The sequence below is a fragment of the Hippocampus zosterae genome, chromosome 17 (genome assembly GCF_025434085.1).
Source record: "Hippocampus zosterae strain Florida chromosome 17, ASM2543408v3, whole genome shotgun sequence".
Classification (NCBI taxonomy): domain Eukaryota; kingdom Metazoa; phylum Chordata; class Actinopteri; order Syngnathiformes; family Syngnathidae; genus Hippocampus; species Hippocampus zosterae.
In genome coordinates, this window is record NC_067467.1 from 12,074,644 (window position 1) to 12,098,179 (window position 23,536).

General features: G+C 43.4%; 3 protein-coding genes across 3 annotated transcripts; 2 read left to right on the forward strand and 1 right to left on the reverse strand.

The window, feature by feature from the left end:
• Positions 1-6,137: 6,137 nt before the first annotated feature.
• LOC127590374 (GTPase IMAP family member 7-like) lies at positions 6,138-6,766 on the forward strand. Its single transcript, XM_052049892.1, is given in 4 exon segments — positions 6,138-6,282; positions 6,284-6,622; positions 6,624-6,700; positions 6,751-6,766. Coding segments are annotated over 4 exon segments (519 nt in total). The 5' UTR covers positions 6,138-6,195.
• A 2,518-nt stretch (positions 6,767-9,284) lies between these two features.
• On the forward strand, positions 9,285-12,064 carry LOC127590278 (MAPK regulated corepressor interacting protein 2-like). Its single transcript, XM_052049809.1, has 5 exons — positions 9,285-9,563; positions 9,625-9,694; positions 10,254-10,396; positions 11,374-11,484; positions 11,680-12,064. Exons 1-5 carry the CDS (start codon positions 9,509-9,511, stop codon positions 11,748-11,750), a joined length of 450 nt encoding a protein of 149 aa, XP_051905769.1. The 5' UTR covers positions 9,285-9,508; the 3' UTR covers positions 11,751-12,064.
• Positions 11,226-23,474, reverse strand: trap1 (TNF receptor-associated protein 1). Its single transcript, XM_052049650.1, has 18 exons — positions 23,242-23,474; positions 22,275-22,445; positions 22,109-22,191; positions 21,557-21,697; positions 20,744-20,815; positions 20,222-20,382; positions 19,001-19,110; positions 18,845-18,918; positions 17,574-17,729; positions 17,376-17,496; positions 17,215-17,284; positions 16,131-16,278; positions 15,867-16,052; positions 14,448-14,586; positions 14,272-14,357; positions 14,043-14,188; positions 13,563-13,635; positions 11,226-12,273 (listed from the first exon to the last, which is right to left on the reverse strand). The coding sequence occupies exons 1-18, from the start codon at positions 23,360-23,362 to the stop codon at positions 12,172-12,174; spliced, it is 2,160 nt and encodes a 719-aa protein (XP_051905610.1). The 5' UTR covers positions 23,363-23,474; the 3' UTR covers positions 11,226-12,171.
• Between the last annotated feature and the right edge of the window lie 62 nt (positions 23,475-23,536).

A 23,536-nucleotide genomic window follows, 5' to 3' on the forward strand; every position in this document is an offset into this window, starting at 1 on the left:
GTTGGAATAGATAGGTACGGAATGACCTTGTTCAGGACGCAAACCCGGAACTGGCAGGTGCTGAAATAACGCGATACTTAAATGCGTCAACACGAATGTCTCGCAATAAAGGAATAAGCTAAGCCTTTTCTACAGTTTTGTTAAGTAATGGAATAAGTAATGGCCTTTTTAAATAATTTTTTGTCTCTTGGAAAATAAAAAATATGGCGTCTTCGGGCGACACTATTATTTGTAAATGAGTCCAGCCGGATAGACCGCTGATTCTTTTGAGGCGCTGGTGTCCGACTTTAACTTTTGAGCACAACAAATAAATAATAGGGGCTTGCGTGTGTGTTGGCTTCTGTTTGTATTCAACTTGAGCCGAGAGCTGTTTCGGTGACGGCGGTCAAGGATGGACTGTGGACGAACGTGGACCCGATTTAGGAATTAGGAGATGATTTCACACAGGGGGACATCGAAGGTGAGTTCTGTCTCTGACAACCGTGTTTCGTCTTCATTAATTTAGCTTTAGTTGGTCGGGTTCCGTTCAGTCTGGTAAGCATGGGATATGCGAGTCATACCACAGTGGAAGAGACTGGGCGCGACTAATTTATTGAAGTCGCGAGTAATTAGTGAGAAAATCTGACTGACTTCTCGGCGTCGTTGAAAGCAAGGTTACTCGTGAGCTCTCGTTCAGTAATCGGTATGTTTTCATTTGAATTACTTAAATGCATTAAAAAATCTCATAGGGATGCTGCTTCTACAGTATATACGATTGCTTCAGTGCTGGTGTATTTGCAGTGATGCAAATTCATAAAACAAGATGCTCGCAGAGCATCTTGTTTTATGATACACTACAGTATAGATGTCATGACTTGTCTTGATACTCTACGTATTTCCTCAGAGTTGTTCCAGCTCATCAACCCGGTGGGGGAGTTTCTCGACTTGTTTGCGAATTACTAGAAAGGCCGCAACATCACAACAGAAACGTCCAACATTCAAACAGCCAATCCTCGGGTCACTGGGCAACCGCTCTCCGATCTAAGCCACAGCCAGCCAGGAGCCAGCAATGCAGGTGAGCCAACCGTGGCTGTTTTGCTGTGCTCTTGCTGGTGACCGCATGAAAAAGACAACAAAACCATGCTAATTTCGTTTTTTTTGTTTTGTTTTTCGAGCAGGGTTGCACATTGAAGGAGGAGACCCTATGTGGTGTGAGAGACTAAACAAGTCTGTGCAAAGATGAGCCGAAATTTTCGCCCATCATGTCTCTAAATTACCAAAAAGGTTCACTTTATGATCAAAGTTACTGCAGTCGACACCATTTGCACCTTTCTTTCAACGCCAAAGTAAACAATATTTGGCTCCTGAATTGGATGCGGATCGAATGTGCAAATGTTGCCTTTCTAATGTTGTGCCCGATCATATCCAGTGGAAGGACATTGTCGTTAAAGAATGAACAAGCCGTTTTGGTGTGAAATGGAATTAAAAAGTGACAGATAGTTGCTGCTATCTTGTCGGTGTGAGACATCCAAAGAAAGAAAGAACTCTCGACGCCAACAACGTAAAAAATAACACGACCACCGAACAAAACGGACACAAGTCAACCTACAAACACCTGGGAAACACATTGTGAAACGATTTTAGCCAGTACTCTCTTAATTTTAATTGTTCTCAGTGGCTTTCGATGTCCTATGGCTTGTTGCTTAGTCCCATTTTGCTAGTTTCGCTTTCACTCTCAAGCCAATTCCAGCCAGAATTTACACGCAAGGTTGATTTGTATAGTTTATTTGAAGTACGGTGTCTCGACTGCATGTATCGTATGATGGACAATTTTTTTGTGGTTACGGACTACGTGCATATGAGGCTCAAGAATGTAAGGTTGCCACTTGTTTTTCCAAACATTTACTGATCCAAGTATTGATATAATCCCCTCTTCCTCAACTGGCGGACCGCGATCCACGACCGGACCGCCGACCTCCTCTGTCCGGACCCTCGGCAAATTGTATAAAATAACAATTTATAAAGTGATTTTTAAGTTATACATTTTATATTTGTGGACTATAATCTGAGCATTACCGCGATCGCTTGTTAAAATTATCCGTTGTATTCTTTGCGTGCACTAACAGATGCAATGCAGAGGACCGCGGCAGCGCGACTTTGTGTGTATAATGTTTGACTGACTGGAGACGGCCCTGCGATTGGCTGGCAACCGATTCCGGGTGTCCCCCGCCTACTGCCCAGAGACGGCTGGGATGGGCTCCAGCACCCCCCGCGACCCTAGTGAGGATCAAGCGGTACGGAAGATGAATGACTGGAGACGCTGGTTGAGCAGGGCATGTCGGCGATAACGATGCGCTGATTGGCTCCTCTGAACTGAAGGTGTGTCCATACATAAGCGTCAGCATATACGAGGCGCTGATTGGCCCCTCTGAATTTAATGTTTGACCATACATAAGCGTCAGCACGCGTCTATCCCAATACACACGCATTCAAAATAGTTCATTGTGGCCGGAAACAGGCGCATGCGCAACGCCACAGTGTGCTCAGCTTCAGTCCAGGAGAGCCGCACACACAATTAAGACGAAGGTTTCGATCGTGTGCAGTTTTGCTCCCATCTACCAGGGGGTCTTTGCAGCTGTTTAACAGCAGAACAGGTAAATAAACGTCACAATGGCGTCCTCTAAAATTGCTTCAAAGAGAAAGGTGGACAGTGAAAATCGGCGTTTCAATGAAGAATGGACTGACAACTATGCTTTCATTCTACCTCTGTCGAGCACCAAGCCGCTGTGTCTAATATGCCGAAAGACGGTAGCTCTGGTCAAGAGTCAAAATATTAAACGCCACTATGTGACAGAGCACAGGTCTTTTTCTTTCTTTTTCTTAGATTTGCTCTTGATTTTACTGCTTGGTGCTTTCTACCGCCTTATTACTTATTACTTATTACTGATTCGTCTTACTGTTTATTGTATATGTTAAATCGCTCCATGTACAGCACTTTGTATGCAGCGATGGCTGTTTGAAAGTGCTCTATAAATACTGTTGACTTGACTTGACTTTTAATTATCCTCTGCTGCCCAAGCTGGCAATTAACATTCTCACAATGTTTGGGTCAATTTACAGATGTGAGTCTGCATTCTCCACAATGAATATTGTGAAGAACAAGTACCTTACTAGACTCACCAATGAACACTTGCATCAGTGTCTCCGCCTGGCCATCACACCTTTTATGCCAAAGTTCAAAGTCTTGGCAACAAGCACAAAATGTAACTTCTCTCATTAAATGCACATAATGTACACTTTTTTGCACCTTAAAGACTGAGTTCTTGCCACTTGTTTACAAAAGGAAATGAGGGATTGATTTGTTTGTTAAAGGAAATTGATATTTTGATGTATCTTCTTAGCAGGCACAACTTAACAAAATAAAAGAGTTCCTGTGCCTCAACAAAATACCTCTCATTATTTGCTGTGTACTGGCCGAGTGAATAATTGTTATTTTATATATGCCCATACTAAATGGGCATATAGCCCTGCTCCCTATGACCACCATGCATGGGACCGGACCTTGGTCTTAATAAAAAAAAAAAGTGGACCTCCAGCATTTCTAGTTGAGGACCACTGATATAATCCATCAAAACCAAAAAAACGAGTATTGATACTTTTTTGGGGGGGGGGTGCCCCTGGGTTCCTCACGCGTTTCCTTTTTAACTCATGCCCAAGTGAACGGTACAAACATGTCAATGAGAGCTGGGAGCAGTCCGCATCTGAGACGAAATTGAAGTTAAATGCCAAGTATACTACCTGCCAGCAGAGTGCGCAATTTTTATTCTCGGATGCGATCTGACCGGCTGTGCGAGACCAGTGGAAAGGAAACCAAAACAATGGTAACGTCCGTCATCGCAAAAGCAGGAAAGTTCGCATCAGATAACTTTTCCTAAAGAAAGCTAGCAGGCTTCTGATATGACGCAGCGCGGTCACGCAGAAATCGCCGTTGTCTGGATGAGTCTAAAGCGCCAATGCATGCCCAAAACATTTAAAAATCTTGTTTTTGCTTTCTTGGATAAGTGGCGGTCGAAAATTGACAGACGGACCTTCAGTCGGTTTTAACCACTGTCTGTATTTATTGCTGCTCTGCGACTTCACATAGAGTGAAGTCACATAAAATGATCTGGCCGGCCATAACATTTTATGTGGCCTGCGAAAGCAAATCAATGATGTCAACTTTCATGATGCTTGCTAAAATCCCAACCTAAGTTCTCATTGTAATAAAAGTGATACTGTAAGTATTTTCTTGTTACCAAACCCATCGTTACAATAACTTCAACAATAGGTGAATGAACCGTTATTCTTGACTTTTTCATTGTCACGTTTGCAAGGTGGTGGTGGACCCCAAAAAAGCAGGCAGGAGGGAGGAGCAGGGTGAACTTGACGAATTATATTTAATAAAACAAAGAAAACTGAATCCAAAACAAACAAAGTGTTAACAACCAAAACGAATCTAACGTAGCAAAACAAAACCATGACTGCAGCAAAAAACTAACAGGAACAGAACCATGACAGCAACAAACATAACAGCAGCAAAGGAACAGCAAACAAACGAACAAGAGCAAACAATGACATTTCTTGAAATTCAACAAAAAGAAGACAGAGGTGATATTGTTTGGTCCCAGTGGCCCTTGTACATTCCATCCTGTAGACTTGGGCCCTCTGTCTCCTTATCTTAAGTCAACAGTCTCAAACTTGGGCCTTAAACTGGACAGTGATTTCAAACTCGATCGGCAAATTGGTCCCGTGGTTAAATCCAGCTTCTTTCACCTTAGACCGCAGGCCAAAATGAAACCTTTCCTCTCACATGAACACTTTGAGACAGTAATCCATGCCTTTGTCACATCCCGGCTCGATTACCGCAATGCCCTTTACTTGGGAGTCAGCCAGTCCTCCATTAAGCGCCTTCAGCTGGTCCAGAATGCCGCTGCTCGACTCTTGACTGGTACTCGTAAGAGGGAGCATATAACGCCTACTCTGGCATCACTTCACTGGCTCCCCATTCATTTTAGAGTAATTTTCAAGATCCTCCTCTTTGTTTTCAAATCTCTGAATAATCTCGCGCCACCTTACCTCTCTGAGCTCATCCGCCCCTACACACCTGCCCGGTGCCTCAGGTCTGTGGACCAGACATTATTAGAAGTACCAAGAACTAAACTGAGGCTCAGAGAGGATCGAGCCTTTTCTGTTGCTGGTCCCTCTCTCTGGAATGACCTCTCACTGAACATTCGGCAAGCCTCCTTGCTGCCCATCTTCAAAGCCCTCCTCAAAACTCACTTGTATTCTTTGGCATTCGACTCAGCATGACTTAGATTTGTTCTTGATTTTACTGTTTGGTGCTTTCTACCGCCTTTTATTACCGATTTGTCTTACTGTTTATTGTGCATGTTAAATTGCTCCATGTACAGCACTTTGTATGCAGTGATGGCTGTTTGAAAGTGCTCTATAAATACTGTTGACTTGACTTGATTAACTACCTAATGACCAACAGGTGTGCAGCTGCAGTGGGAGCCCCACAGTGCCACCTGTTGGTCCCAAACCGAATCATGACATTCATATGGTTTCAGTCATGACGGCCCTCCAAGGGAAACAATTAAAATCTGGCCCGCTACAAAAATTAGTTTGACACCCCTGACTTGAAGTATCAGTTGTTTCAATGTTCAGAACGATGTACAGTACCTCTATGTTAATTTATGTTTACCCTTCTACCAGTTTGATTGAGCGTTTTGGTGTTTAGTGTGCACTGTTTAACTCCCGCTTGTTTATTGTGTGGATTTTACAGTCAACTTCAACTTGGAGTGATCAACAGCTTGAAGCAAGTACGCTTGGAAACCCTTGGAGAAATATGTAAGCAAGAGTATGTTACACAGCAGTCGCACATTTCATGATTTTTTAGTTTCTTTTAAAGAAGTACATTAAAACGTTCCACTGCAAACTTTATTTGGCAATATGTCTGCTTGTTCTGAGCATCTGTGTGAGAGTAAGGACAGTCTCGACGCCAATTGGCTGTTACCGACACAATGCCGCTAAATGTTCACTTCGGCCTATCATGGCGAAATGGGTGAAGGAGCACTATTTTTGCGCATGCATTTATCAGGTTTATTCACGAATGTTTCGACATGTTTTGTGCAGCTTTCCCCATCACTGAGTGGTGAGGAACACGAACTAGTTGATATGGAGAATGATTCTGAGATCGCGGGGCTTGAAGACCTCAGGTTGGTTCTTGTCGGAAATGCGGGATCTGGCAAGAGTGCAACTGCGAAACACCATCTTGGGCCGAAGACAGTTCCTGTCAAAACTCGGTGCCGCCTTAGTGACCCGGGAATGTCAGTGTGGGAGCACTGAGCCAGCAGAAGGTCATGTCCAGAACAGACCGAGGCGACTTACGGTGGTTGACATGCCGGGCTTTGGGTACAACTGCCTTAGTGAAGAGCAGATTTATACAGAAGTGGCTAAGTGTCTGTCTTTCTGTGCTCCAGGGCCGCACGCTTTTCTCTTGGTGGTGCCGATTGGTCGTCATACAGAGAATGCGATTCTCAATCTGGCCAAAATATTTGGAGATGATGCCGTCAAATGCCACACAGTGGTTCTTTTTACCAGGGAGGGATGAACTTCAAGGCATGGAGTTCGACGAATATCTGAGAGATTCTCCTGCTGCACTTAGGAATCTCATTGACAAGTGCGGAGGCAGGTGTTCAGCAATTTCAAAACTCTAATAATCCGGCGCAGGTTCAAGAACTCCTAAGTAAGGTGAACAGCATGGTGAAGCAAAGGCGGGTTTTATAGCAGCGCTATGTTCAAAGAGGCCAAGGCTATCAGGGAAGAGCAGAGAAGGATAATGTTGGAGAACAAGCGCAGGGGAGCCTCAGTGCTAATGAGGGAAGAGACCGTTCGCTCGTCATGGGGGCCGGAGAAGTTGATGCGCGTAGTGGCGCCTGGCGTCATCGGACTGACAGTTGGAATTGCCTTTGGCGTAAGACTGACCCCGGCAGTGGCCGCGACGGTCTCAGGAAAGACCGCTGTGGCTCTGGGGGGGGCGATTGGTGGTGCCATCGGAGTCGTCGCTGGTTCCTTTGACATAAATCTGAAAGCAGCCGCGGCAGTCTCAGGAAAGACCGCTGTGGCTCTGGTGGCAGCGATTGGTGGTGCGATCCAAGTCGTCGCTGGTTCAGAGGCAAAGAGTTTCAAGAAGAGATCATCCAATACTATTAAACGGCGTCGTCGTGACCGAGGTTTGGCTCTTCGGCCTTACTTGGGTGTGGGGGCTTGCTTGGGGCCAGGGGCGTTCCCCCCGCCCCGTTGGAACTTTAGCTGCGGAAACGGGGCAACAATAGTTCAGCACACTGGGAGCTGCGCCTTTTGCAGCTGCGCCTTTTGCATCATCGAGATATACTGTCCAAGATGCACTCACTTCGGTTGGAAAGGCTGTGGCGGTTGTAACCGTACCAAGTACCGCTGCCATGGAAATCATCAAATGGAAAACCAAATACTCAGAATAAACTACTTCTCATGGTAAAAATGAACATGAACAGTGTGCATCTGACTATCTCTAAAATATTGTCAGAAAATGACAGTGCTTTTTTTTTCAATATTTATATTGTTTTGTTTGAGATTGAAATGCAGTTGAACAAAATCGAAATAATACAAATTGTTTCATTTGTAAAAAAAAACCTGAAGAGATTCCAGTGATTTTTGTTTGGTTTTTTTAAAGGTATTTCCTATGTACTGTGTTGTTCATGTACACAATGCCTCCTTTTTGTGATCAACCAAGTGATGCCAAATAAATACATTATTAAAGACATCTAGTTTTCTTTCTATACCAGATTTTTTTGTTTTTAAATCTGTGTCATTTCATCTTTGAGCATTATTGTTTTTTGTTAAATGTGCTCGGGTGGTGTGGACGTCATAGACAATGCAAGTTGTGATTTGGTTTATTTCAGCTGATAACGGACTTTGGTTTTTAATCCTTTTTAATTTGCGTCAACCTCCGCTGAAATCAGTAATGACAATTTTTTTAACAATGTTTATTTTTTTTCGCCTCTTGTAAAAATGTCCCTTGTTGCAAATCGTGCAGCTGTACGTAAACGTATTATCCATAATAAATGTTTGACTGTTTAACAATGCATCCAAAAAGAGGGGATCAAGCTATAATCTTGGCATTGTTTAGCTTGTTGGTTAGAATGATGAAACGCATTCACCCATTATGTAAATGGTAAGAAGGTTTGGAATGAGTGACTGCAAATAATGTTTTTCTGACTGTAAATGAGAGCCTGTTTGCATTTGGGTGTGATTGAGGGAGAGGGGATGCCAAGGTGCCACGAGCAAGGGGGATGCCGGCCGGACCCCTGGACTGGAGATCACAAAAGTGAGCTTTTGTAAAGTCAAATTTCAAACTTTAAAGGCATGCACTATAAACTTTCTTAATTGGCCATCATCCTCTTAAATAGAATTCTGACTTTAATCTCAGCATTCTGACTTTAATCAGAAGTCTCACTTTAAAGTCCTTTGAAGGATTAGGGCCAATGAAGACATTTTTTAGTGCATGCCGTTAAAGTTGGAAAATTCATTCATCTTCCGAACCGCTCAATCCTCACTAGGGTCGCGGGGGGTGCTGGAGCCTATCCCAGCTGTCTCCGGGCAGTAGGCGGGGGACACCCTGAATCGGTTGCCAGCCAATCGCAGGGCACACAGAGACGAACAACCATCCGAGCTCACACTAACACCTAGGGACAATTTAGAGCATTCAATTAGCCTGCCACACATGTTTTTGGAATGTGGGAGGAAACCGGAGCACCCGAAGAAAACCCACGCAGGCCCGGGGAGAACATGCAAACTCCACACAGGGAGGCCGGAGATGGAATCGAACCCGGTACCTAGGCACTGTGAAGCCGACGTGCTAACCACTGGACTACCGGGCCGCCCCAGTTTGAAAATTGACTTTGCAAAAGGGACGCGCAAAGATTCTTGGGAAATGGCCGGCTTCTTCCTTTTTCTTCTTCTGTGGTGTGAGTCGTGACCCGTGATCACTGTGATCTGTTGCCACTGCTGCCATCTTGTGCCTCATCAGTACGTTACACGGTTTTCTGTACGTTCCCTGACTTTAAAAAATGGATAAATTACAGCAACTAAATTGAACAAATGATAAAGTTACGAAAATTAAGCACAACTCCTGCGGCATTCGACTTTTTACGATGGCGTTTTAACGTCGCTTCCCGTTTCGGAGGTACTGTCTCTTTAAGAGGCGCCAGGGGGCGTGAGAAGCACGTGGGCGAGTGGTGCGTTTGACGGCTCGGTCCAGTAACTGTTACGAATGCAGCATGCATGACATTGTGGCTCTTTTCGGGACACGTTTTCGACTCAGAAGTGGTGGCATTCTTCTTCGTTTTGTTTTTTTACACAACTTTGTCACCCCACGGAGGTTATCCAACAAAAGTGTGAGTCTTGAGTGTTCTCAGCCCGGAGCAAGTAGCCAACTGTGACTTTTTGCATGATGTACACCATCACCAGAGGTCCAAGTAAACTAGTAACCCAGCGGCGTACAGGTAAGCACAAAAAAACGTCACCGCATTAAAAAAAGAAATATTCATAGTTTGTGTTTTTTAGGACCCACGCAGCCGCTGGACAACAAAACAAACGACTTCAAGCACAAGCAGATGACCTGGAGTTTGCCCGAGTGAGTGTTGCGTTAAAGTACTTTAGGGAAGAAACAAAAACCACTACAATGTTTTTACTGAGTTTTTGAGGCTATTAATGAGTCACTAACAAGTGGTGTTAGCTAAGGACAAACGTGTGGCAGCTTATTCACGCATCACACACACACACACGGCTCTGGCAAAAATTAATCGCCTCGTACTGAAATAATGATCAATTTCTACGATTTTGGTGGTCCAGATATACTTGAGTAAAATGGACACTATTGTTTCATCTTACTGACGACATAACTCCTAAACACAGCATTAGCAATATAATTTATTGGCAGAAAATCAAAAATGGTCACAATCAGAATACTATTTATGTCCAGTGTTTTTTTTTTGTCTCCAAATTTTATCCAGCGCTTTAAGTGTGTGTGCGCGCGCGCACTGCACAGCCTTTGACACCTTGCCTGTATTGTGTGTGACCTTGTTACAAAGTCAAAGGTGACACATGGTACTCCATTCAGCTGTTGTCAACCAGGTTGCTTTGACTCCCCCCCCAACCAAAAGCAGACATGCCTCTTTCATTCTCGCCTTCAGTCTCCCCGCACCTAAGATTGTTTTTAACCGCCCCAACGGCAAAAAGTACCACCTGCCCTGCCCGGGCCTGCCCCCGGACCCCCAGCAGGAGGGGGAGTCATCAGCAGCGGCCCACGAGGACAACGTGAAGTTTGTGTACGATGGTAAGGAAGGCAACACGCACACACACTTTCTCGTCTTTCCAGTTGGACCTTGTGACAACAGCTACACGCACGTAGTGTGTATTTTGTATCAGCACAACTTCGCCTCACTCCAGGGCGACACCCTCACAGCTGCTCCCACTCTGATAGCCGGCACTTTTGTTTTATGTTTGTGGGTTAAAAAAAAGTTACGTCTGATCAAGTTTGAAGAATTGCACTTATGCATAGGCATGACCTCTGCAGTTGCTTGCCATAGTCCCCCTCCCCCCACCCAAAAAAAAAAACCAATCAACGCTCATAACTTGCCAGCCGATTTCCCTGATAATTGTTACCAATGTAAGTGAGCGGTTGCCCCCCGTTTTGATTTCTGTTTCCCAATGACGCATGTTGTTGGTTGCACATTGATTCCTGACGTTCTTTGTGAGGCAAATTTTAGATCCCAAAATTTTCTTGCCCATCGACAATGTCCTCAACAAGACCGTCGATTCTCAATTTCACTCAATCACTCAATTTCTGGTTGGTTGGACATTGATTTTTGACATTGGCGAGTGACGTTGAAAAACAAAACAAAAATCACATTTTGGTTATCACCCTACCTAATGAGGGCATATTGACCAAGCCCTATCAAGACCTTCAATATGAGGTACGAAAAAATGTGTTTTGATGTACAACGTATGTGTCAACTGATTTATTGGTGACATTCTTCCGCAATGTTCTGGGATCATACGGGGACATATTGACTGCGTTTATGCAACAAGTGGTTGGACTTTCATTGTTTTGGTAATGTTTAGGAATACTGCTGGTCCTAATTTAGCGACATCAAAGTCTTGAATTTAGATCAGAATCAGATTTATTGGCCACGTATGCAAGAAACGCACAAGGAATTGACTTCATGGTTACAACCCGTTCAGAGGACAGAACGAGAACTCTGTCGCTGTTTATCATCATTGATGAGTTTTGTGATGCAATCCTACATGCAGCCTGGCAGGAGGCAATCCAACAGGAGCAAGGCGACGTCCGGGGGACAGGAGAGGAGGGAAACGCTACGGCGCTCCACTACAAAGACGACACTCCAAGCCCTCACATGGACGGTGAGTATGATCAATTGCTCATGTCTAGGTGGCACCGGACAGAATGACGGTGAAGCTATATCTTGGGAATGGTACAACGACTCAATCATTTTACATACACAAATTATAATTGACGAAGACTTGATATTTTTATGACATTTTCTTTTCTTTTTAACTCCATATTCACAATAGTGATTGTTCCTGTCTTCTCCTCAGACTTTGTGCCCATTGATCTGGACGAGTGGTGGGCGCAGCGCTTCCTTGCCAACATAGACAAACTTTCCTGACGTCACCCGGGTGGGGAAGTTTCTGGATCTGGACAAGACGGGTCTGGAGACGGCAGGCCCGAAACGCAGAAAAGGCCCATTTTGGAGAGGCTCGCAAATGGACACAAAACTGCAGCCCGGATGCCGGAGCTCAAAGTACAGGCGCTTGCTTTCCCCTCCACTTGAACTGCGGCCATTTTGATTTGGCGTCTTCAGATGTGAAAACGGGAGGGTGTCTCTTGTATATGACATACGTGTAATGTTACTTTTTTTGTGTAAAAATGTGACCATGTTTTCCAAGAAGCCTCCATCTTATTTTGTGTTCCTTCTTCGGTTTGCAGTTAAAAAACAACCTAAAAAGTACTGATGGAAAAGCTCAAATCTCCCATTTGCATTTCAGAGCCACAAAAATCTGCAAAAAAATAGTACTCGTCTTTTACTCTCAGTGCTTCTCCAACGCTTTTGTCAGCAGGTCGTTGAGGCGGGAAATCATTGGCCGGGGATCGTCGTTCAAGCCCGCCGTGATCATGGCGTTGTCGTAAATCTGAACAAAAGTCAAGTGAAAGTGGTCAAGTGCGGCGTCGGTTTCACATTTCAGGTCAAATTCAGAGTTCTTAAACCTTTGGAACCTGTAATCTCTGAAATTTTTGGTTCGATGCAGAATTATTATAATAGATTCGTAAACTCCACATATTCCATGACTTATTTTTTTAACCACATTTTCTTGAAAACTTTCCGACCAATCCAGAATTGTTTGCTTTGGATTTGAGGGCCACATTCAGAATTGTTCAATATTTGGGCCACCTTGAAATGTCATACAGTCGAACCTCGAGGGGCATAACGAATCTGAACGTTATAACGGTAGTTAGTTGGAACCATTTCCAATAAAATGGCCACCAACTACAACGTATAAAATACAGTATGAACATGTATAGATGTAAAACCATGAACATGTAATACAGTATACACATGTCAATTACAAATATGTGTATACAAGCAAACTTTCAGCCAGCAAATGTACATTTAGTTCAAAAGCAAAGTCGCGGTGGCAGTTAGGTTCCGGCAGTTCGGTCTACCGAAGGCATTAAAAAAAAATTTTGTGGGAAAGAAATCTGGTTGTTATAATGAAGTTGATGTTATAATGGTGTTCGTTGTAAGCTAAATTGGCAAAAGGAAAATGAACTACTTGAAATCGCTTTGAAATGTGAACGTTATAGGGGTGAAAACATGAATGGGGTACATCTCTTTTTCGTCAATGGACGCTACAGCTTTGTGTTTGCGTTCAAAACTTAGCTTGTAGCAGACGTGTGCACATTTTCAGCATGACGTCTCTGATCCACTGGTGAAAGGACACTTTGATCCTCTCATCTATAACTGCTTCAGTTACACACAAAGTGTATGCAGAAAAGTGGTGAAGATTGCACGACTGTCTGTGTCCTATGTGTTGTGTTATTTTTGTTATTTTGACTTCAAAATGGCGCCGCGAGAGTGGCTGCCTTTCCAGCAGCTCCTATATTTTGTTGTTCTACTTCTTCCTTTCATAACTTTGCTGCTGTGAATCTGGAATTTCTCCATTGCGAGACTAATAAAGGTTTTCTTATCTTGAAAAGAGGTCTAACTGTATCAAAATCCTTTTGCAGGTGTATTTGAGACCAGATTTTCTTTGCAATTTGTATACAATTTTGAGTTGTTCTACTTTTCTTTGAGATCTTAAATTGACTCCCCCACCAAATTAAATTCCGAAGCTCTTTTATGCCTGATAAGCAGAGCTTCTCACTAGAGAAGGTGTGGCGTCTTTGTGCTCAATGTTTAATATTGTTGAAGGCTCATTACCTGTTCAAGTAGCAGTGCGGCCAGTTCATTGTTGGAGTCCTTAAGCGTGTGTAACTTCTTGATCAGATCATGTCTACAGGGGTAGAAAGACATCACAGTTAACCAATGGCGGGCTGTGGATTTTGTTCCTCTGTCTTGAGTGGGGGGAGGGAGGGGGGAATGTACGTTGAGGAAGCTGTGTCTTTATATCACCACTATCATGCCACAATTAAAGAAACCATCAATGCTACACAAAAACAAAACACATCTCAGTGTTGCGGACATCCTCCTGAAGCAGTTCACAACCATCCAAAAGGACAAATTGAAGCTCCTCTGCTCAATTCACCATAAGCGCTTGGCACTCGGATGCCACTAAATGGCGCCAAAGTAACCGTTTCAATGTTAGACAAGACTTTTGGTCCGAGCTCAAAATTAGGGCATTTTTCACAGCAGTCATTTTGATAATACAAAACGTTTTGGTGTGAAGTTCCGCACTCTCACCCTGTGTTTATCTCCAGAGTGGGCTGCAGTATCTGGGCTCTCTCCTCGGCACTGCGAGCCAGCTGCTGCGTACGCAGGAAATGGCGTGCGGCGCCCATTTCCAGTACCGTGATCATGGCGGGGTGCGTGTCCAGGCGAGGAGTAAGCTGAACATAACATTTGTTTGAAAGAGTCCGCTTCCCCGTAAATGACATCAGCACTTTTATTTATTTATTTATTTAGCTTTTACCTTGACGTTCGTGACCCGAGGGCCCAGGGCATTCTTCATCCACGCCGTCAGGTCGTCGGCCTGCTCCTGAGTCAGGCGCTGCGATGCTGGCCAAAAGAAAAGGATCTCAGAGAATCAGGGTTGCAGCGGGCATCCGATCAAAAGCAAGATAAATTCAATAATGAAGCGCAGCGCACCCGGTTTGCTGTCCTCAAACTTCTCCTCCTTGTAGTGGTCCACCACAATGTCCGTCTCCACCGAGATTAGCTTCTTCTTGTCAAACTCTCTAAGGTGAAGCAAGGTCAGCTCGTCGAACTGCTCGTAGCAGAACAGCACCTGAGATGGATAAGCACAAACATGGCGATTTGTGGTTATTACAATAAGGGTGTCTTAACAAAGTAATTACAAATTTGGAAGACCTTCGACAGAAGGTAGGACTCTGCGTGCTTTGTTAACACATTGAGTTTTTACCTCTTTTATTAGTGACAATTTTTTTTCAAGAAAAACAATTTGGGGTGTCATTGTGTCATCATATTAGCATATATATATATATATATATATATATATATATATATATATATATATACACACACACACACACACACACACACACACGCAGTCAAACCTCGGTTTTCGGCCATAATCTGTTCCAGAAGGCTGTTCGAAAACTGAAATTGTTCGAAAACCGGAACCACGCTCTTTAGAAAAAAAAGAGTTTACCGTGAACACGTCTGCTCACAATGGAAAGCAACACGAGGAAGGCGAGAAGGGTCAAATGGTGCATTCAAGTGCGCTCAGTTTGTTCGAGAACTGAAATTTCTTCATCATCCGAGGCATGAAAAACTCGAAATTTTTGGTCGAAAACCGAATTGGTCGAGAACTGAGACGTTCGAAAACCGAGCTTTGACTGTATAGACAAAACAATTTTCGATTCAGACAGAAATCATCAAGGTATCCGAACATTGCGCCTCTACTATCTGGTGATAAAAGAAGTACCGTATTTTCACGACTATAAGGCGCCATTAAAAGTATTGAATTTTCTCCAAAATGGCCAGGACGCCTTATAATGCGGAGCGTTTCGTGTATGCGCCGAGTTCCAAAGCCTGACTGAGAGCACTTTGGGCCGACACGCTGTTTATACAGAGAAAAGGCGTACGTGAGTGACGACTGGCATGCGGAAGTCCGCCAATGAGTGAAGGGTGGGCGTGTAAGAGGACGCTAAAGGCTCACCCCTAGCAGGTACCAGTCGCGTGTGTACATTGTAAAATGGCTAAATAAAGTACAACCAAACTCAGTTTTGCTTTCATTGCCTTTTTAAAAACTTGTTTTTAGCATGTGTCCGTATGTCTTAGCTGCTTTAAATGCTTTAGATGTCTTTAGTATGCTTTAAACTAACATACCTGGTATGTTTTAGCGTGCATGCATGCTACCGTATGCTTCAATCTAATGTGTTTTTGGCGTGCGTGCATGCATGTCATATGTTTAAGCTGCCGTTTTACCATGTTTTACCATGCCTGGCTGCGCCCAATAATACAGTGCGTTTTGTGTATGTGTCAAATACAGAAATAGCACCCGTTACTGAGACTGCGCCCAACAATACGGTAGTCGCGACTCACCTCCATGTCTTTCTGCTTCATTGCCTCAAAGTAGGGCGAGTGCTCCGCGAGATGGCGGTTGGGGGCGCACAGGTAGTAGATGTTGCGGGTTCCCGCCTTCATGCGGGAGGCGTACTCTGTTAGATTGGTGTGCTGGCCCGCCGGCAGCGCCGACGACTCGTAGCGGAGCAGCTTGGCGATATCCTCCTGCACAAATGCGGCAGCCGGAATAAGCGCCAGAAGGACACGCTTGGTCATGTGAGCAGGTGACGAAGTCAGAGGCACCTTGACGTCCTGCTCATGGGTGGTGACGATGCCCTCGCGCATGAAGAGGCCGTAGTCTTCGAAGAATTTGTTGTACTTCTCCGGCTCCTTCCTGCTCTGGTCCAGCAGGAAGCGGATCACCCTCTGTTGCAGGACGTCACGGAGCTTCCTGTAAGGGCGCAAGATTAAGGCAAGTGACAGGAGAGCGCGCAATAGCACAAATGGGGTGGAAAAAGTGTAGGAATTTGCAAGTTGGAAAAATTCGGCAATTTAATAATTGACGCAGTATACAATGACGATATAGTTGGGGAAACTGCATTTTAGCACAGGGTTGTCAAACTCATTTTTGTCATGGGACACATTGAAGTCACTGTTTCTCTTGGAGAGCCATTTTGACCTTCAAACCACATGAAGAAGTCAAGAAAAATCGTTTCTTCAACGATTGTTGAAGTGACTGTGATGAGGACTTTGGTCATAAGAAAATGCTTACATTTTACAATGCTTTTTTACATTGGAGAATTTGAAATTTTAAGATAAGATTTTCATCAATCATGGAAGTTGACATGCTTGATTTCTTTCGCAGGCCACATAAAATGATGCAAGTGAGTCAGATCTGGCCCCCGGGCCTTGAGTTTGACACCTGTGTTTTAGCACAATACTGACTAACAGTTGAAAGTACAATTGAAGAGGAGTAATTTTTATGTCCCACAGTGATTTTTATTCTTCCATGAAATTAAGAGGTTGTCCAATAAAAGATTTTTCGCTTGACAAGAGTCCTCTTTACAAAAATACATCTATGAAAATGTCATGCAAGGCTGCAATGATAAATTTACAAATAATTGATTTTCAAATTAATCGATCATTGTTTTGAAAATCAAATATTTAGAGACCTTGTTCAAATAAAAAAATGGCCAATTTCTCAGAATTTCAATTTGAATGAAATAAAATGCAGACATACAAATCTTGCCCAACACAATGACAATACAAATGGGATCAAATCTGAATAAAAGGCAACATTTGGCTGAGCTTAAGTGATTAGAAAATTAAATTTTCTTTGCCCATGTCCGCGGTGACTCGTTCGATCAGCTCTTCAATGAGGTCGTACCTGATGAGGGCGCTCTCCTGCAGCAGCTCTCTGCTCAGATTGAGCGGGATGTCTTCGCTGTCCACCACACCTAACGCGCGGACATGACGTGAAGGTCAAACAAGGATGAGATTCACGCTTCAGATCGGTGGCGCCAAAAGCTCCGGGTAGAGGTGACGAACCTCGGAGGAAGCGCAGCCACTTGGGCAGGATGTCGGCGGCTTTGGTCTGGATGAGAACCTTCCTGCTGTAGAGCGCCACGCTGGAGCCCATCTCCCTGCTCACGTCAAACATGGACGGCTTCTGCTCGCAAGAAGATACAGGTTCAAGAAAGTTCGCCAACGAAGGTGTTCGCCTCAGAAGTGAAAACCCTCCATCACCGTTTCAGGGACGTAGAAGATGCTGCGGATGTTGAGTGGGGCGTCGGCGCGGTAGTGCAGCGTGTAGCGCGGCTTGTCATAGGCCTGCGCCACAAAGCGGTAGAACTCCTCGTGCTGCCAGTCGCTGATCTCTTTGGGTTCCATCATCCACAACGCCTGAACACAAGTCAACGGTATTCATGTTTTGATCCCACGAAAGTCAAATTGAGATCTTATTCACCCATTTCCCATCAAAATAAATATCTAGCAGTCACAAATTAGAATCACATTACAACCTGTTTTCATCCAAACATTCCCCGAAACTGAAAATGTGAGCCGTCAAAGGTTTTTTGGAAGTGCTCTATCTAAATACAGTTGTTACATAGAGTTATGTTTTGTACAGTCATGTGACTCTTCTGCTTTTATTAATCGATTGTTAAGTGATGTAAATTAAAGTCCCCCCCCCCCAAAAAAAAAAAATCTAATGGGAGGGAAGAGTCAGCCATGTTGAATATGCCGAATTACAGTCATACCCCAGTTTTCGGCCGTAATCCGTTCCAGAAGGGTGTTGGAAAAGTGATTTGTTTGAAATGCGAAACTATTTCATTAGCCCATGATTTGGGGCTTATACACTATGCAGAAATAAGCGTCACTTCCTCATATATGGAAGCATAGAGTAGTCGGGTGTCGAATTTGGGTTTGCTCAGTTTGGTCAAAAACCAGTTTTCGATCATAAAGGTGTAAAAATCTCAAATTTTCTGTTTGAAATCCGATCTGGTCGATAACAAAAACATTCGGAAACCGAGGTTTGACTGTATCTGCCAATATTTAGGAATGAAGGGTTAGCCAGCATAAGATGTCTTTTTTTTTTTGGAAACGTCACAGCTTTAAATGACAACGTATGGTCAAATCTGTCATGCATAAGCTTTGAAATCTAAAAAAACCCCTCAAAAACGTGATGATTGTTTTCCAATTAGCATCAAAAATATGTTTCGGGACACATGACACCACTGCATATTAAAATTTGATTTTGAACAGTGAAATTAAAGCCTTAATTTTGGAAAACCAAATCCCCAGATGCCCTATTAATAAGGCCAGGAACTAATTATATAGAATGTATTATTGTTTTTATGTAAGTTTCCCAACACTTAGTTAAATCACAGAATTATAACAATAAGGCAATGCGCGGGAAATCAATCAATTCAGCCCAGAATCATCGTAATGGTACCATTTGTATAAAGTTTACCATATCCTCAAGAAACAAAGATGTAGTATGGCAGCTAACTACCCACCTGCAGAGTATTGAGCCGGCGACCGTTGAGGAAAATGGGGAAGCTGACAAAGTTGCTGTACTTGGTCACAACGTCTGGAAGGAGACACAAAAGCTTCTGATTTTGTCCGAGCGAAATGGACGGAGGTAGGGATGAACATCAGAGGGAGGAACGTACCTTTGACTCTGTCCTCGGAGGCAAACTCCTTGCAGTCGTCTTTGAGGTGCAACACAATCTTTGTTCCCTGCTGGACGCCGCTGGCTTCAGCGATCTCAAAGGCGCCCGAGCTAAAGTGCAATGTCAGCAAAACAAATGTCACATTGATGGTAATAGACACTGAAGTGCATGTACCGTAAAATCCTCAATGTAATATGCACCCGTGTCTAATACGTCCTCCCAGCCCCCCAAAAATCAGCATTAAAAAGAAAAAAAAATCCCCCTCCGGCAAGGAAAATAGGCCACTTTTTTAAAAAAGCAACCATGCGATGCTATGTAAATCCATTTCCAATTAGAAGCATAACAACGCAAAATCAAGTGTATGTGATTGAAACATTATTTTTGATTCCTTTTTTCATATGTTCTCAAAAACACACTCGCCAGTGGCTTTGATAGGTAGTGGCTCCATCAATTTACCTGGCTTAAGCATACTGAGGAAGGCATGCATTGCGCACTATTGCAACACAGGTGGATATGGACCCCAGTGCGCTTGAAGGCTGCTTCAAAATAATCTGAGTGTCTCAAACCAAAGTGGCCCCATTACACAAGCAATGAGCCCATCATTCTTCGATGCAAGTTTGAATAAATAGATGCTTTAAGATGATAATAGGCATATCCTTAATGGGACTCTTAACTTAAAGTATGTTTCCTGTAAAAGAGAGTGAGCCCGTTGAATTTAGAGAATATATGCATGTCGTGGCGCATGGTCAGGATGGTACCACCTCTGCCTCAATTCGAGTCAGAAAAAACCTGGTAGGTACCGTGTAGGCACTGGTCTAAACAAGGTGAAAATATTTTGCGTCATATTAACACTGATGTATAAACCCAACAATCTGAGATGTTTTTTTTTTTGTGGGGTTGGGGGGGGGGGGGTAATTACGCACAGGAATTTACGGTATACAGGTTATAATATGATGAGGTGATTTTATATATAGATGTGATTTTAGCCCAGTAAGGCCCGCAATGAAAAAGGCCCAAAAGGCCCATGTGACCCGCAATGAAAATTTGTTGTTTGGTCAGAAAAATGCCTCTAACATCGATAAGAAGTGAACAAAAAAAATCTACGTTTTGGACAGATCTGTTAAAAATAAAAAAAAATCCATCTAGCAAGAAAGAGGGAGTAGACAAACTCAATTTGCATTAGTTGGTCACCCCCTCAAAAAAATTAAATAAATCTCTCACCCGTCGGAGGACCACTTGAACCCAAGTGAGCCGGACTCGGCGGCCTGCGAGTAGACGTCCACGCGGTCGGCCACCATGAAGGCCGAGTAGAAGCCGACGCCAAACTGCCCGATTATTGTGTGGTTGGCTTCCGTCTGGTTCTGAAGCGCATCCAAGAAGGCCTACGGAGATCAGGGAGGACGCTTGTTGAGCACATACAGATAAGTAAGGTAAATCTGAAAATGTTCCCACTCTTTTAATCTAAGTCAGCAAAGGACAGAATCTCACAAGTCTCTAAAACATTATCCTGAGTGATTATCGTGCAGTTAGTCATACTTCTCTGGATTTTCATGTGTGTGGAGCACTGTGTTGATCATCTCAACTAAACCACACAACATAAGAGTAGCAAGAACACTTTTCCAATTCTTTTTTGTTAAATGTGGCATCTAATGTAAAAAAAAAATGTTAAGATGAGAAAAATCGGTATGTGTGCACCTCTCTTAATACATGTACAAGGTATACAAAATGAGTAAGTGCAGCTACCTTGGAACCTGAGCGGGCGATGGTACCCAGGTTTGCAACCAGCTCCTCTTGGTTCATCCCCACTCCCGTGTCCTGTTGAAATTGAAGGCCAGATTTTAGTTTATAGTTTCCCTTGGAGGGCCGTTATGACTGAAACCAGACAAAGAAGTCATGAATAACGGTTTATTCACCTATTGTTTAAGTTACTGTAATGAGGGGTTTGGTAACAAGAAAATGCTAATGGTGTCACTCTCATTTATTACAAATGAGAATTTGAGATTTTGGCTGAGATTTTCGCAAGCATCATGAAAGTTGACATCTTTGATTTGCTTTCGCGGGCCACATAAAATGATGTGGTGAGCCAGATCTAACCCCCGGGCCTTGAGTTTGACACCAGTGACCTACAAAATCTACAACACTGGTATGATACTGTGGTGTCCCCAATTAATTGTGAGGCATTTTTTATAACTATCCATGGATATGGGGGACTGAATGACGTTTTTTATCCCCTCACAGGACGGGATGGTTGGTGAGCTTGAAATCTCAAATATTTTTACCGGGATAGACATGTTTGCAAAAATTTGTGACATTTTGTACAGGTTAAGGCCCCCCAAAAGCCAGGGGCTTTGGTACCACAACTGTTAAATTTATAAACTGAGCATTCTCTCATGTACATGTAAAGTATCTGATATTGTGCCAGAAAAAGCAAATACAATTGTGACAACTAAGCAATATTTATGCAACATTTAGGCCTTTCATTACCATATTATTTCTTGCATGTCTCATATGTTAGTGTAAAAAAGTTGCCTGAACTACATTGTGTGTGGTGTACACCTGTATGGTGAAGGTGCCCTTGGCAGCGTCCGTCTGCAGGTGGATCTCCATGGGAGCCGTCTGGCCCCCTGCGGTGATAAGTTTGTGGCGCAGTTTCTCCAGAGCGTCACTGCCGTTGGAGATGAGCTCCCTGATGAACACCTACAAGGGAGAAAAGAGACGAAAGATGGGCATTCTGTACGGGTGGGTTGATAATTAGCTAGTGATGTGAAAATGAAGCTTCAAATTAGCTTCATGAACCAGTTGTATTTTTTTGACTTCTCTAAATGGCACTGTTGACTTAAATAAAGGGATTTAAGAAATTGCAAGTCAAGTGTACTTTTAAACCAATGTTGAAAAGAAACTCATTAATGAAACAAATTCAGATTTATTTTCCCATCACGATAACTGGCTATTTATGGTATTTCATATTAGATGCTAGCATTTTTAGATGTGTAAAGTGTTTTACAGCATGGGAGGTAATTTTTTTTTTTTTTTGGGGGGGGGGGCTTGTATATATGGGTCAATATCGCGGACAGGGCTATTCGAGGCCATGTTACAAACTTATCTTACCTCCTTCTCTGAATACAGAGACCTGGCAACAATGTCCAGAAGCTTCTTAGTCTCGGCCTGAAATTCATGTTTGGAGAAGGCACCTGGATAGATCAGAAGCAAGAACATTAAAAAAAATTCTTTATTAGACCCAAACAATGTATATACTTTGTGCAAGCTCCAGCACCTTGCACAGTCTCTGAATCGCTGATGATGGTGTGCAAGGGCTCCTCCTCGGGCTCCTTCTCAGCCTCCTGTGTGCTGTAGAAAGACTGCTGCTTGAGCCAAGGGAACGCCTGCTGAGGATGCCACAAGCCGGGCCGGCTGCTCAAACTCTGCTGGTGTTCAACCTGTGTGTCTAGCAACCACAAGATGTCCATTTACACAGTAACTACAAAAAGAGACTTACACCTTATGTATTTAAAACAACTTTAAATGTCCGCGATCTTACTACTGACACACAATTATAAAATTGATGTATGAACGAATTACATCAATGTGGTGGTGAACACAAATGGTGCAGCAATACTTGTAGACATAAAACAGAACAATACTCATAGTCAAAATGTTGCAGAAATTACATATGTACATTATGATCATTAGACAGACACAAGACAAGTGAAAAACTGAATGTATTGCTATTATGTTGGAATACAAATCAATGGTGGACAATTACTAAGGATTAATGTAGCTGCTAAGACTCTAGCTGACCACCACTGGCGTGGTCTAGTTTTTCAGGCTTTGACTCTTTTTACAAATAAACATGGCAAATGCCTCAAAAGACTCAGCCCATCTCTATGAGGAATACTGTTTCACACTTTAATATATCGAGACATAAAGCAATATCTAAGATGGGAAAATAATTATTTGGGAGGAAACATAATTTCGCGTCAGCCAACTAGAAGTATTGCGCATCTACATACATTCTGTCAGTATGACTTTGCTACAGCATAAGTGATGGCGACGGCGCATAACGTAACCATTATTTTACGTCACGCAGCACCGCACGGAATGCAAGTTGTAAACTCTACGAGAAGAGGCCAACAATTAGAAATAAATTGACCTGTTCGCAATCTCCGTGTCAATTATGTAAAGGTACGGAAATTACATGCGAGGCTGTGGCTGTTAGCGCGGTAAGGTTAGCACATAATTACCCTGTGTCAAGGAGCGCGAGACACAAGCGGTATATCCTCGTACGCATGGCGGAACCCTCCGAGTGGTCCTTGCGGCCATAGACGTGATACCGAATCGGGACAAAGTGAGGAAGCGTGACATGGTGACAGTGAAGAAGAGACACTGGGAAGCAGCTGTCAGCCCAGTAACTGGTGCTACTGTCCCACAACACGCTGAACAAACAGCACTCGCTGCTGAAGGACCCCACACCGGGTCCTCATGGCGGAAGATGTCAAACACACTGCCTGTTCACAAATAGCGAAAATTCGAAAGAAA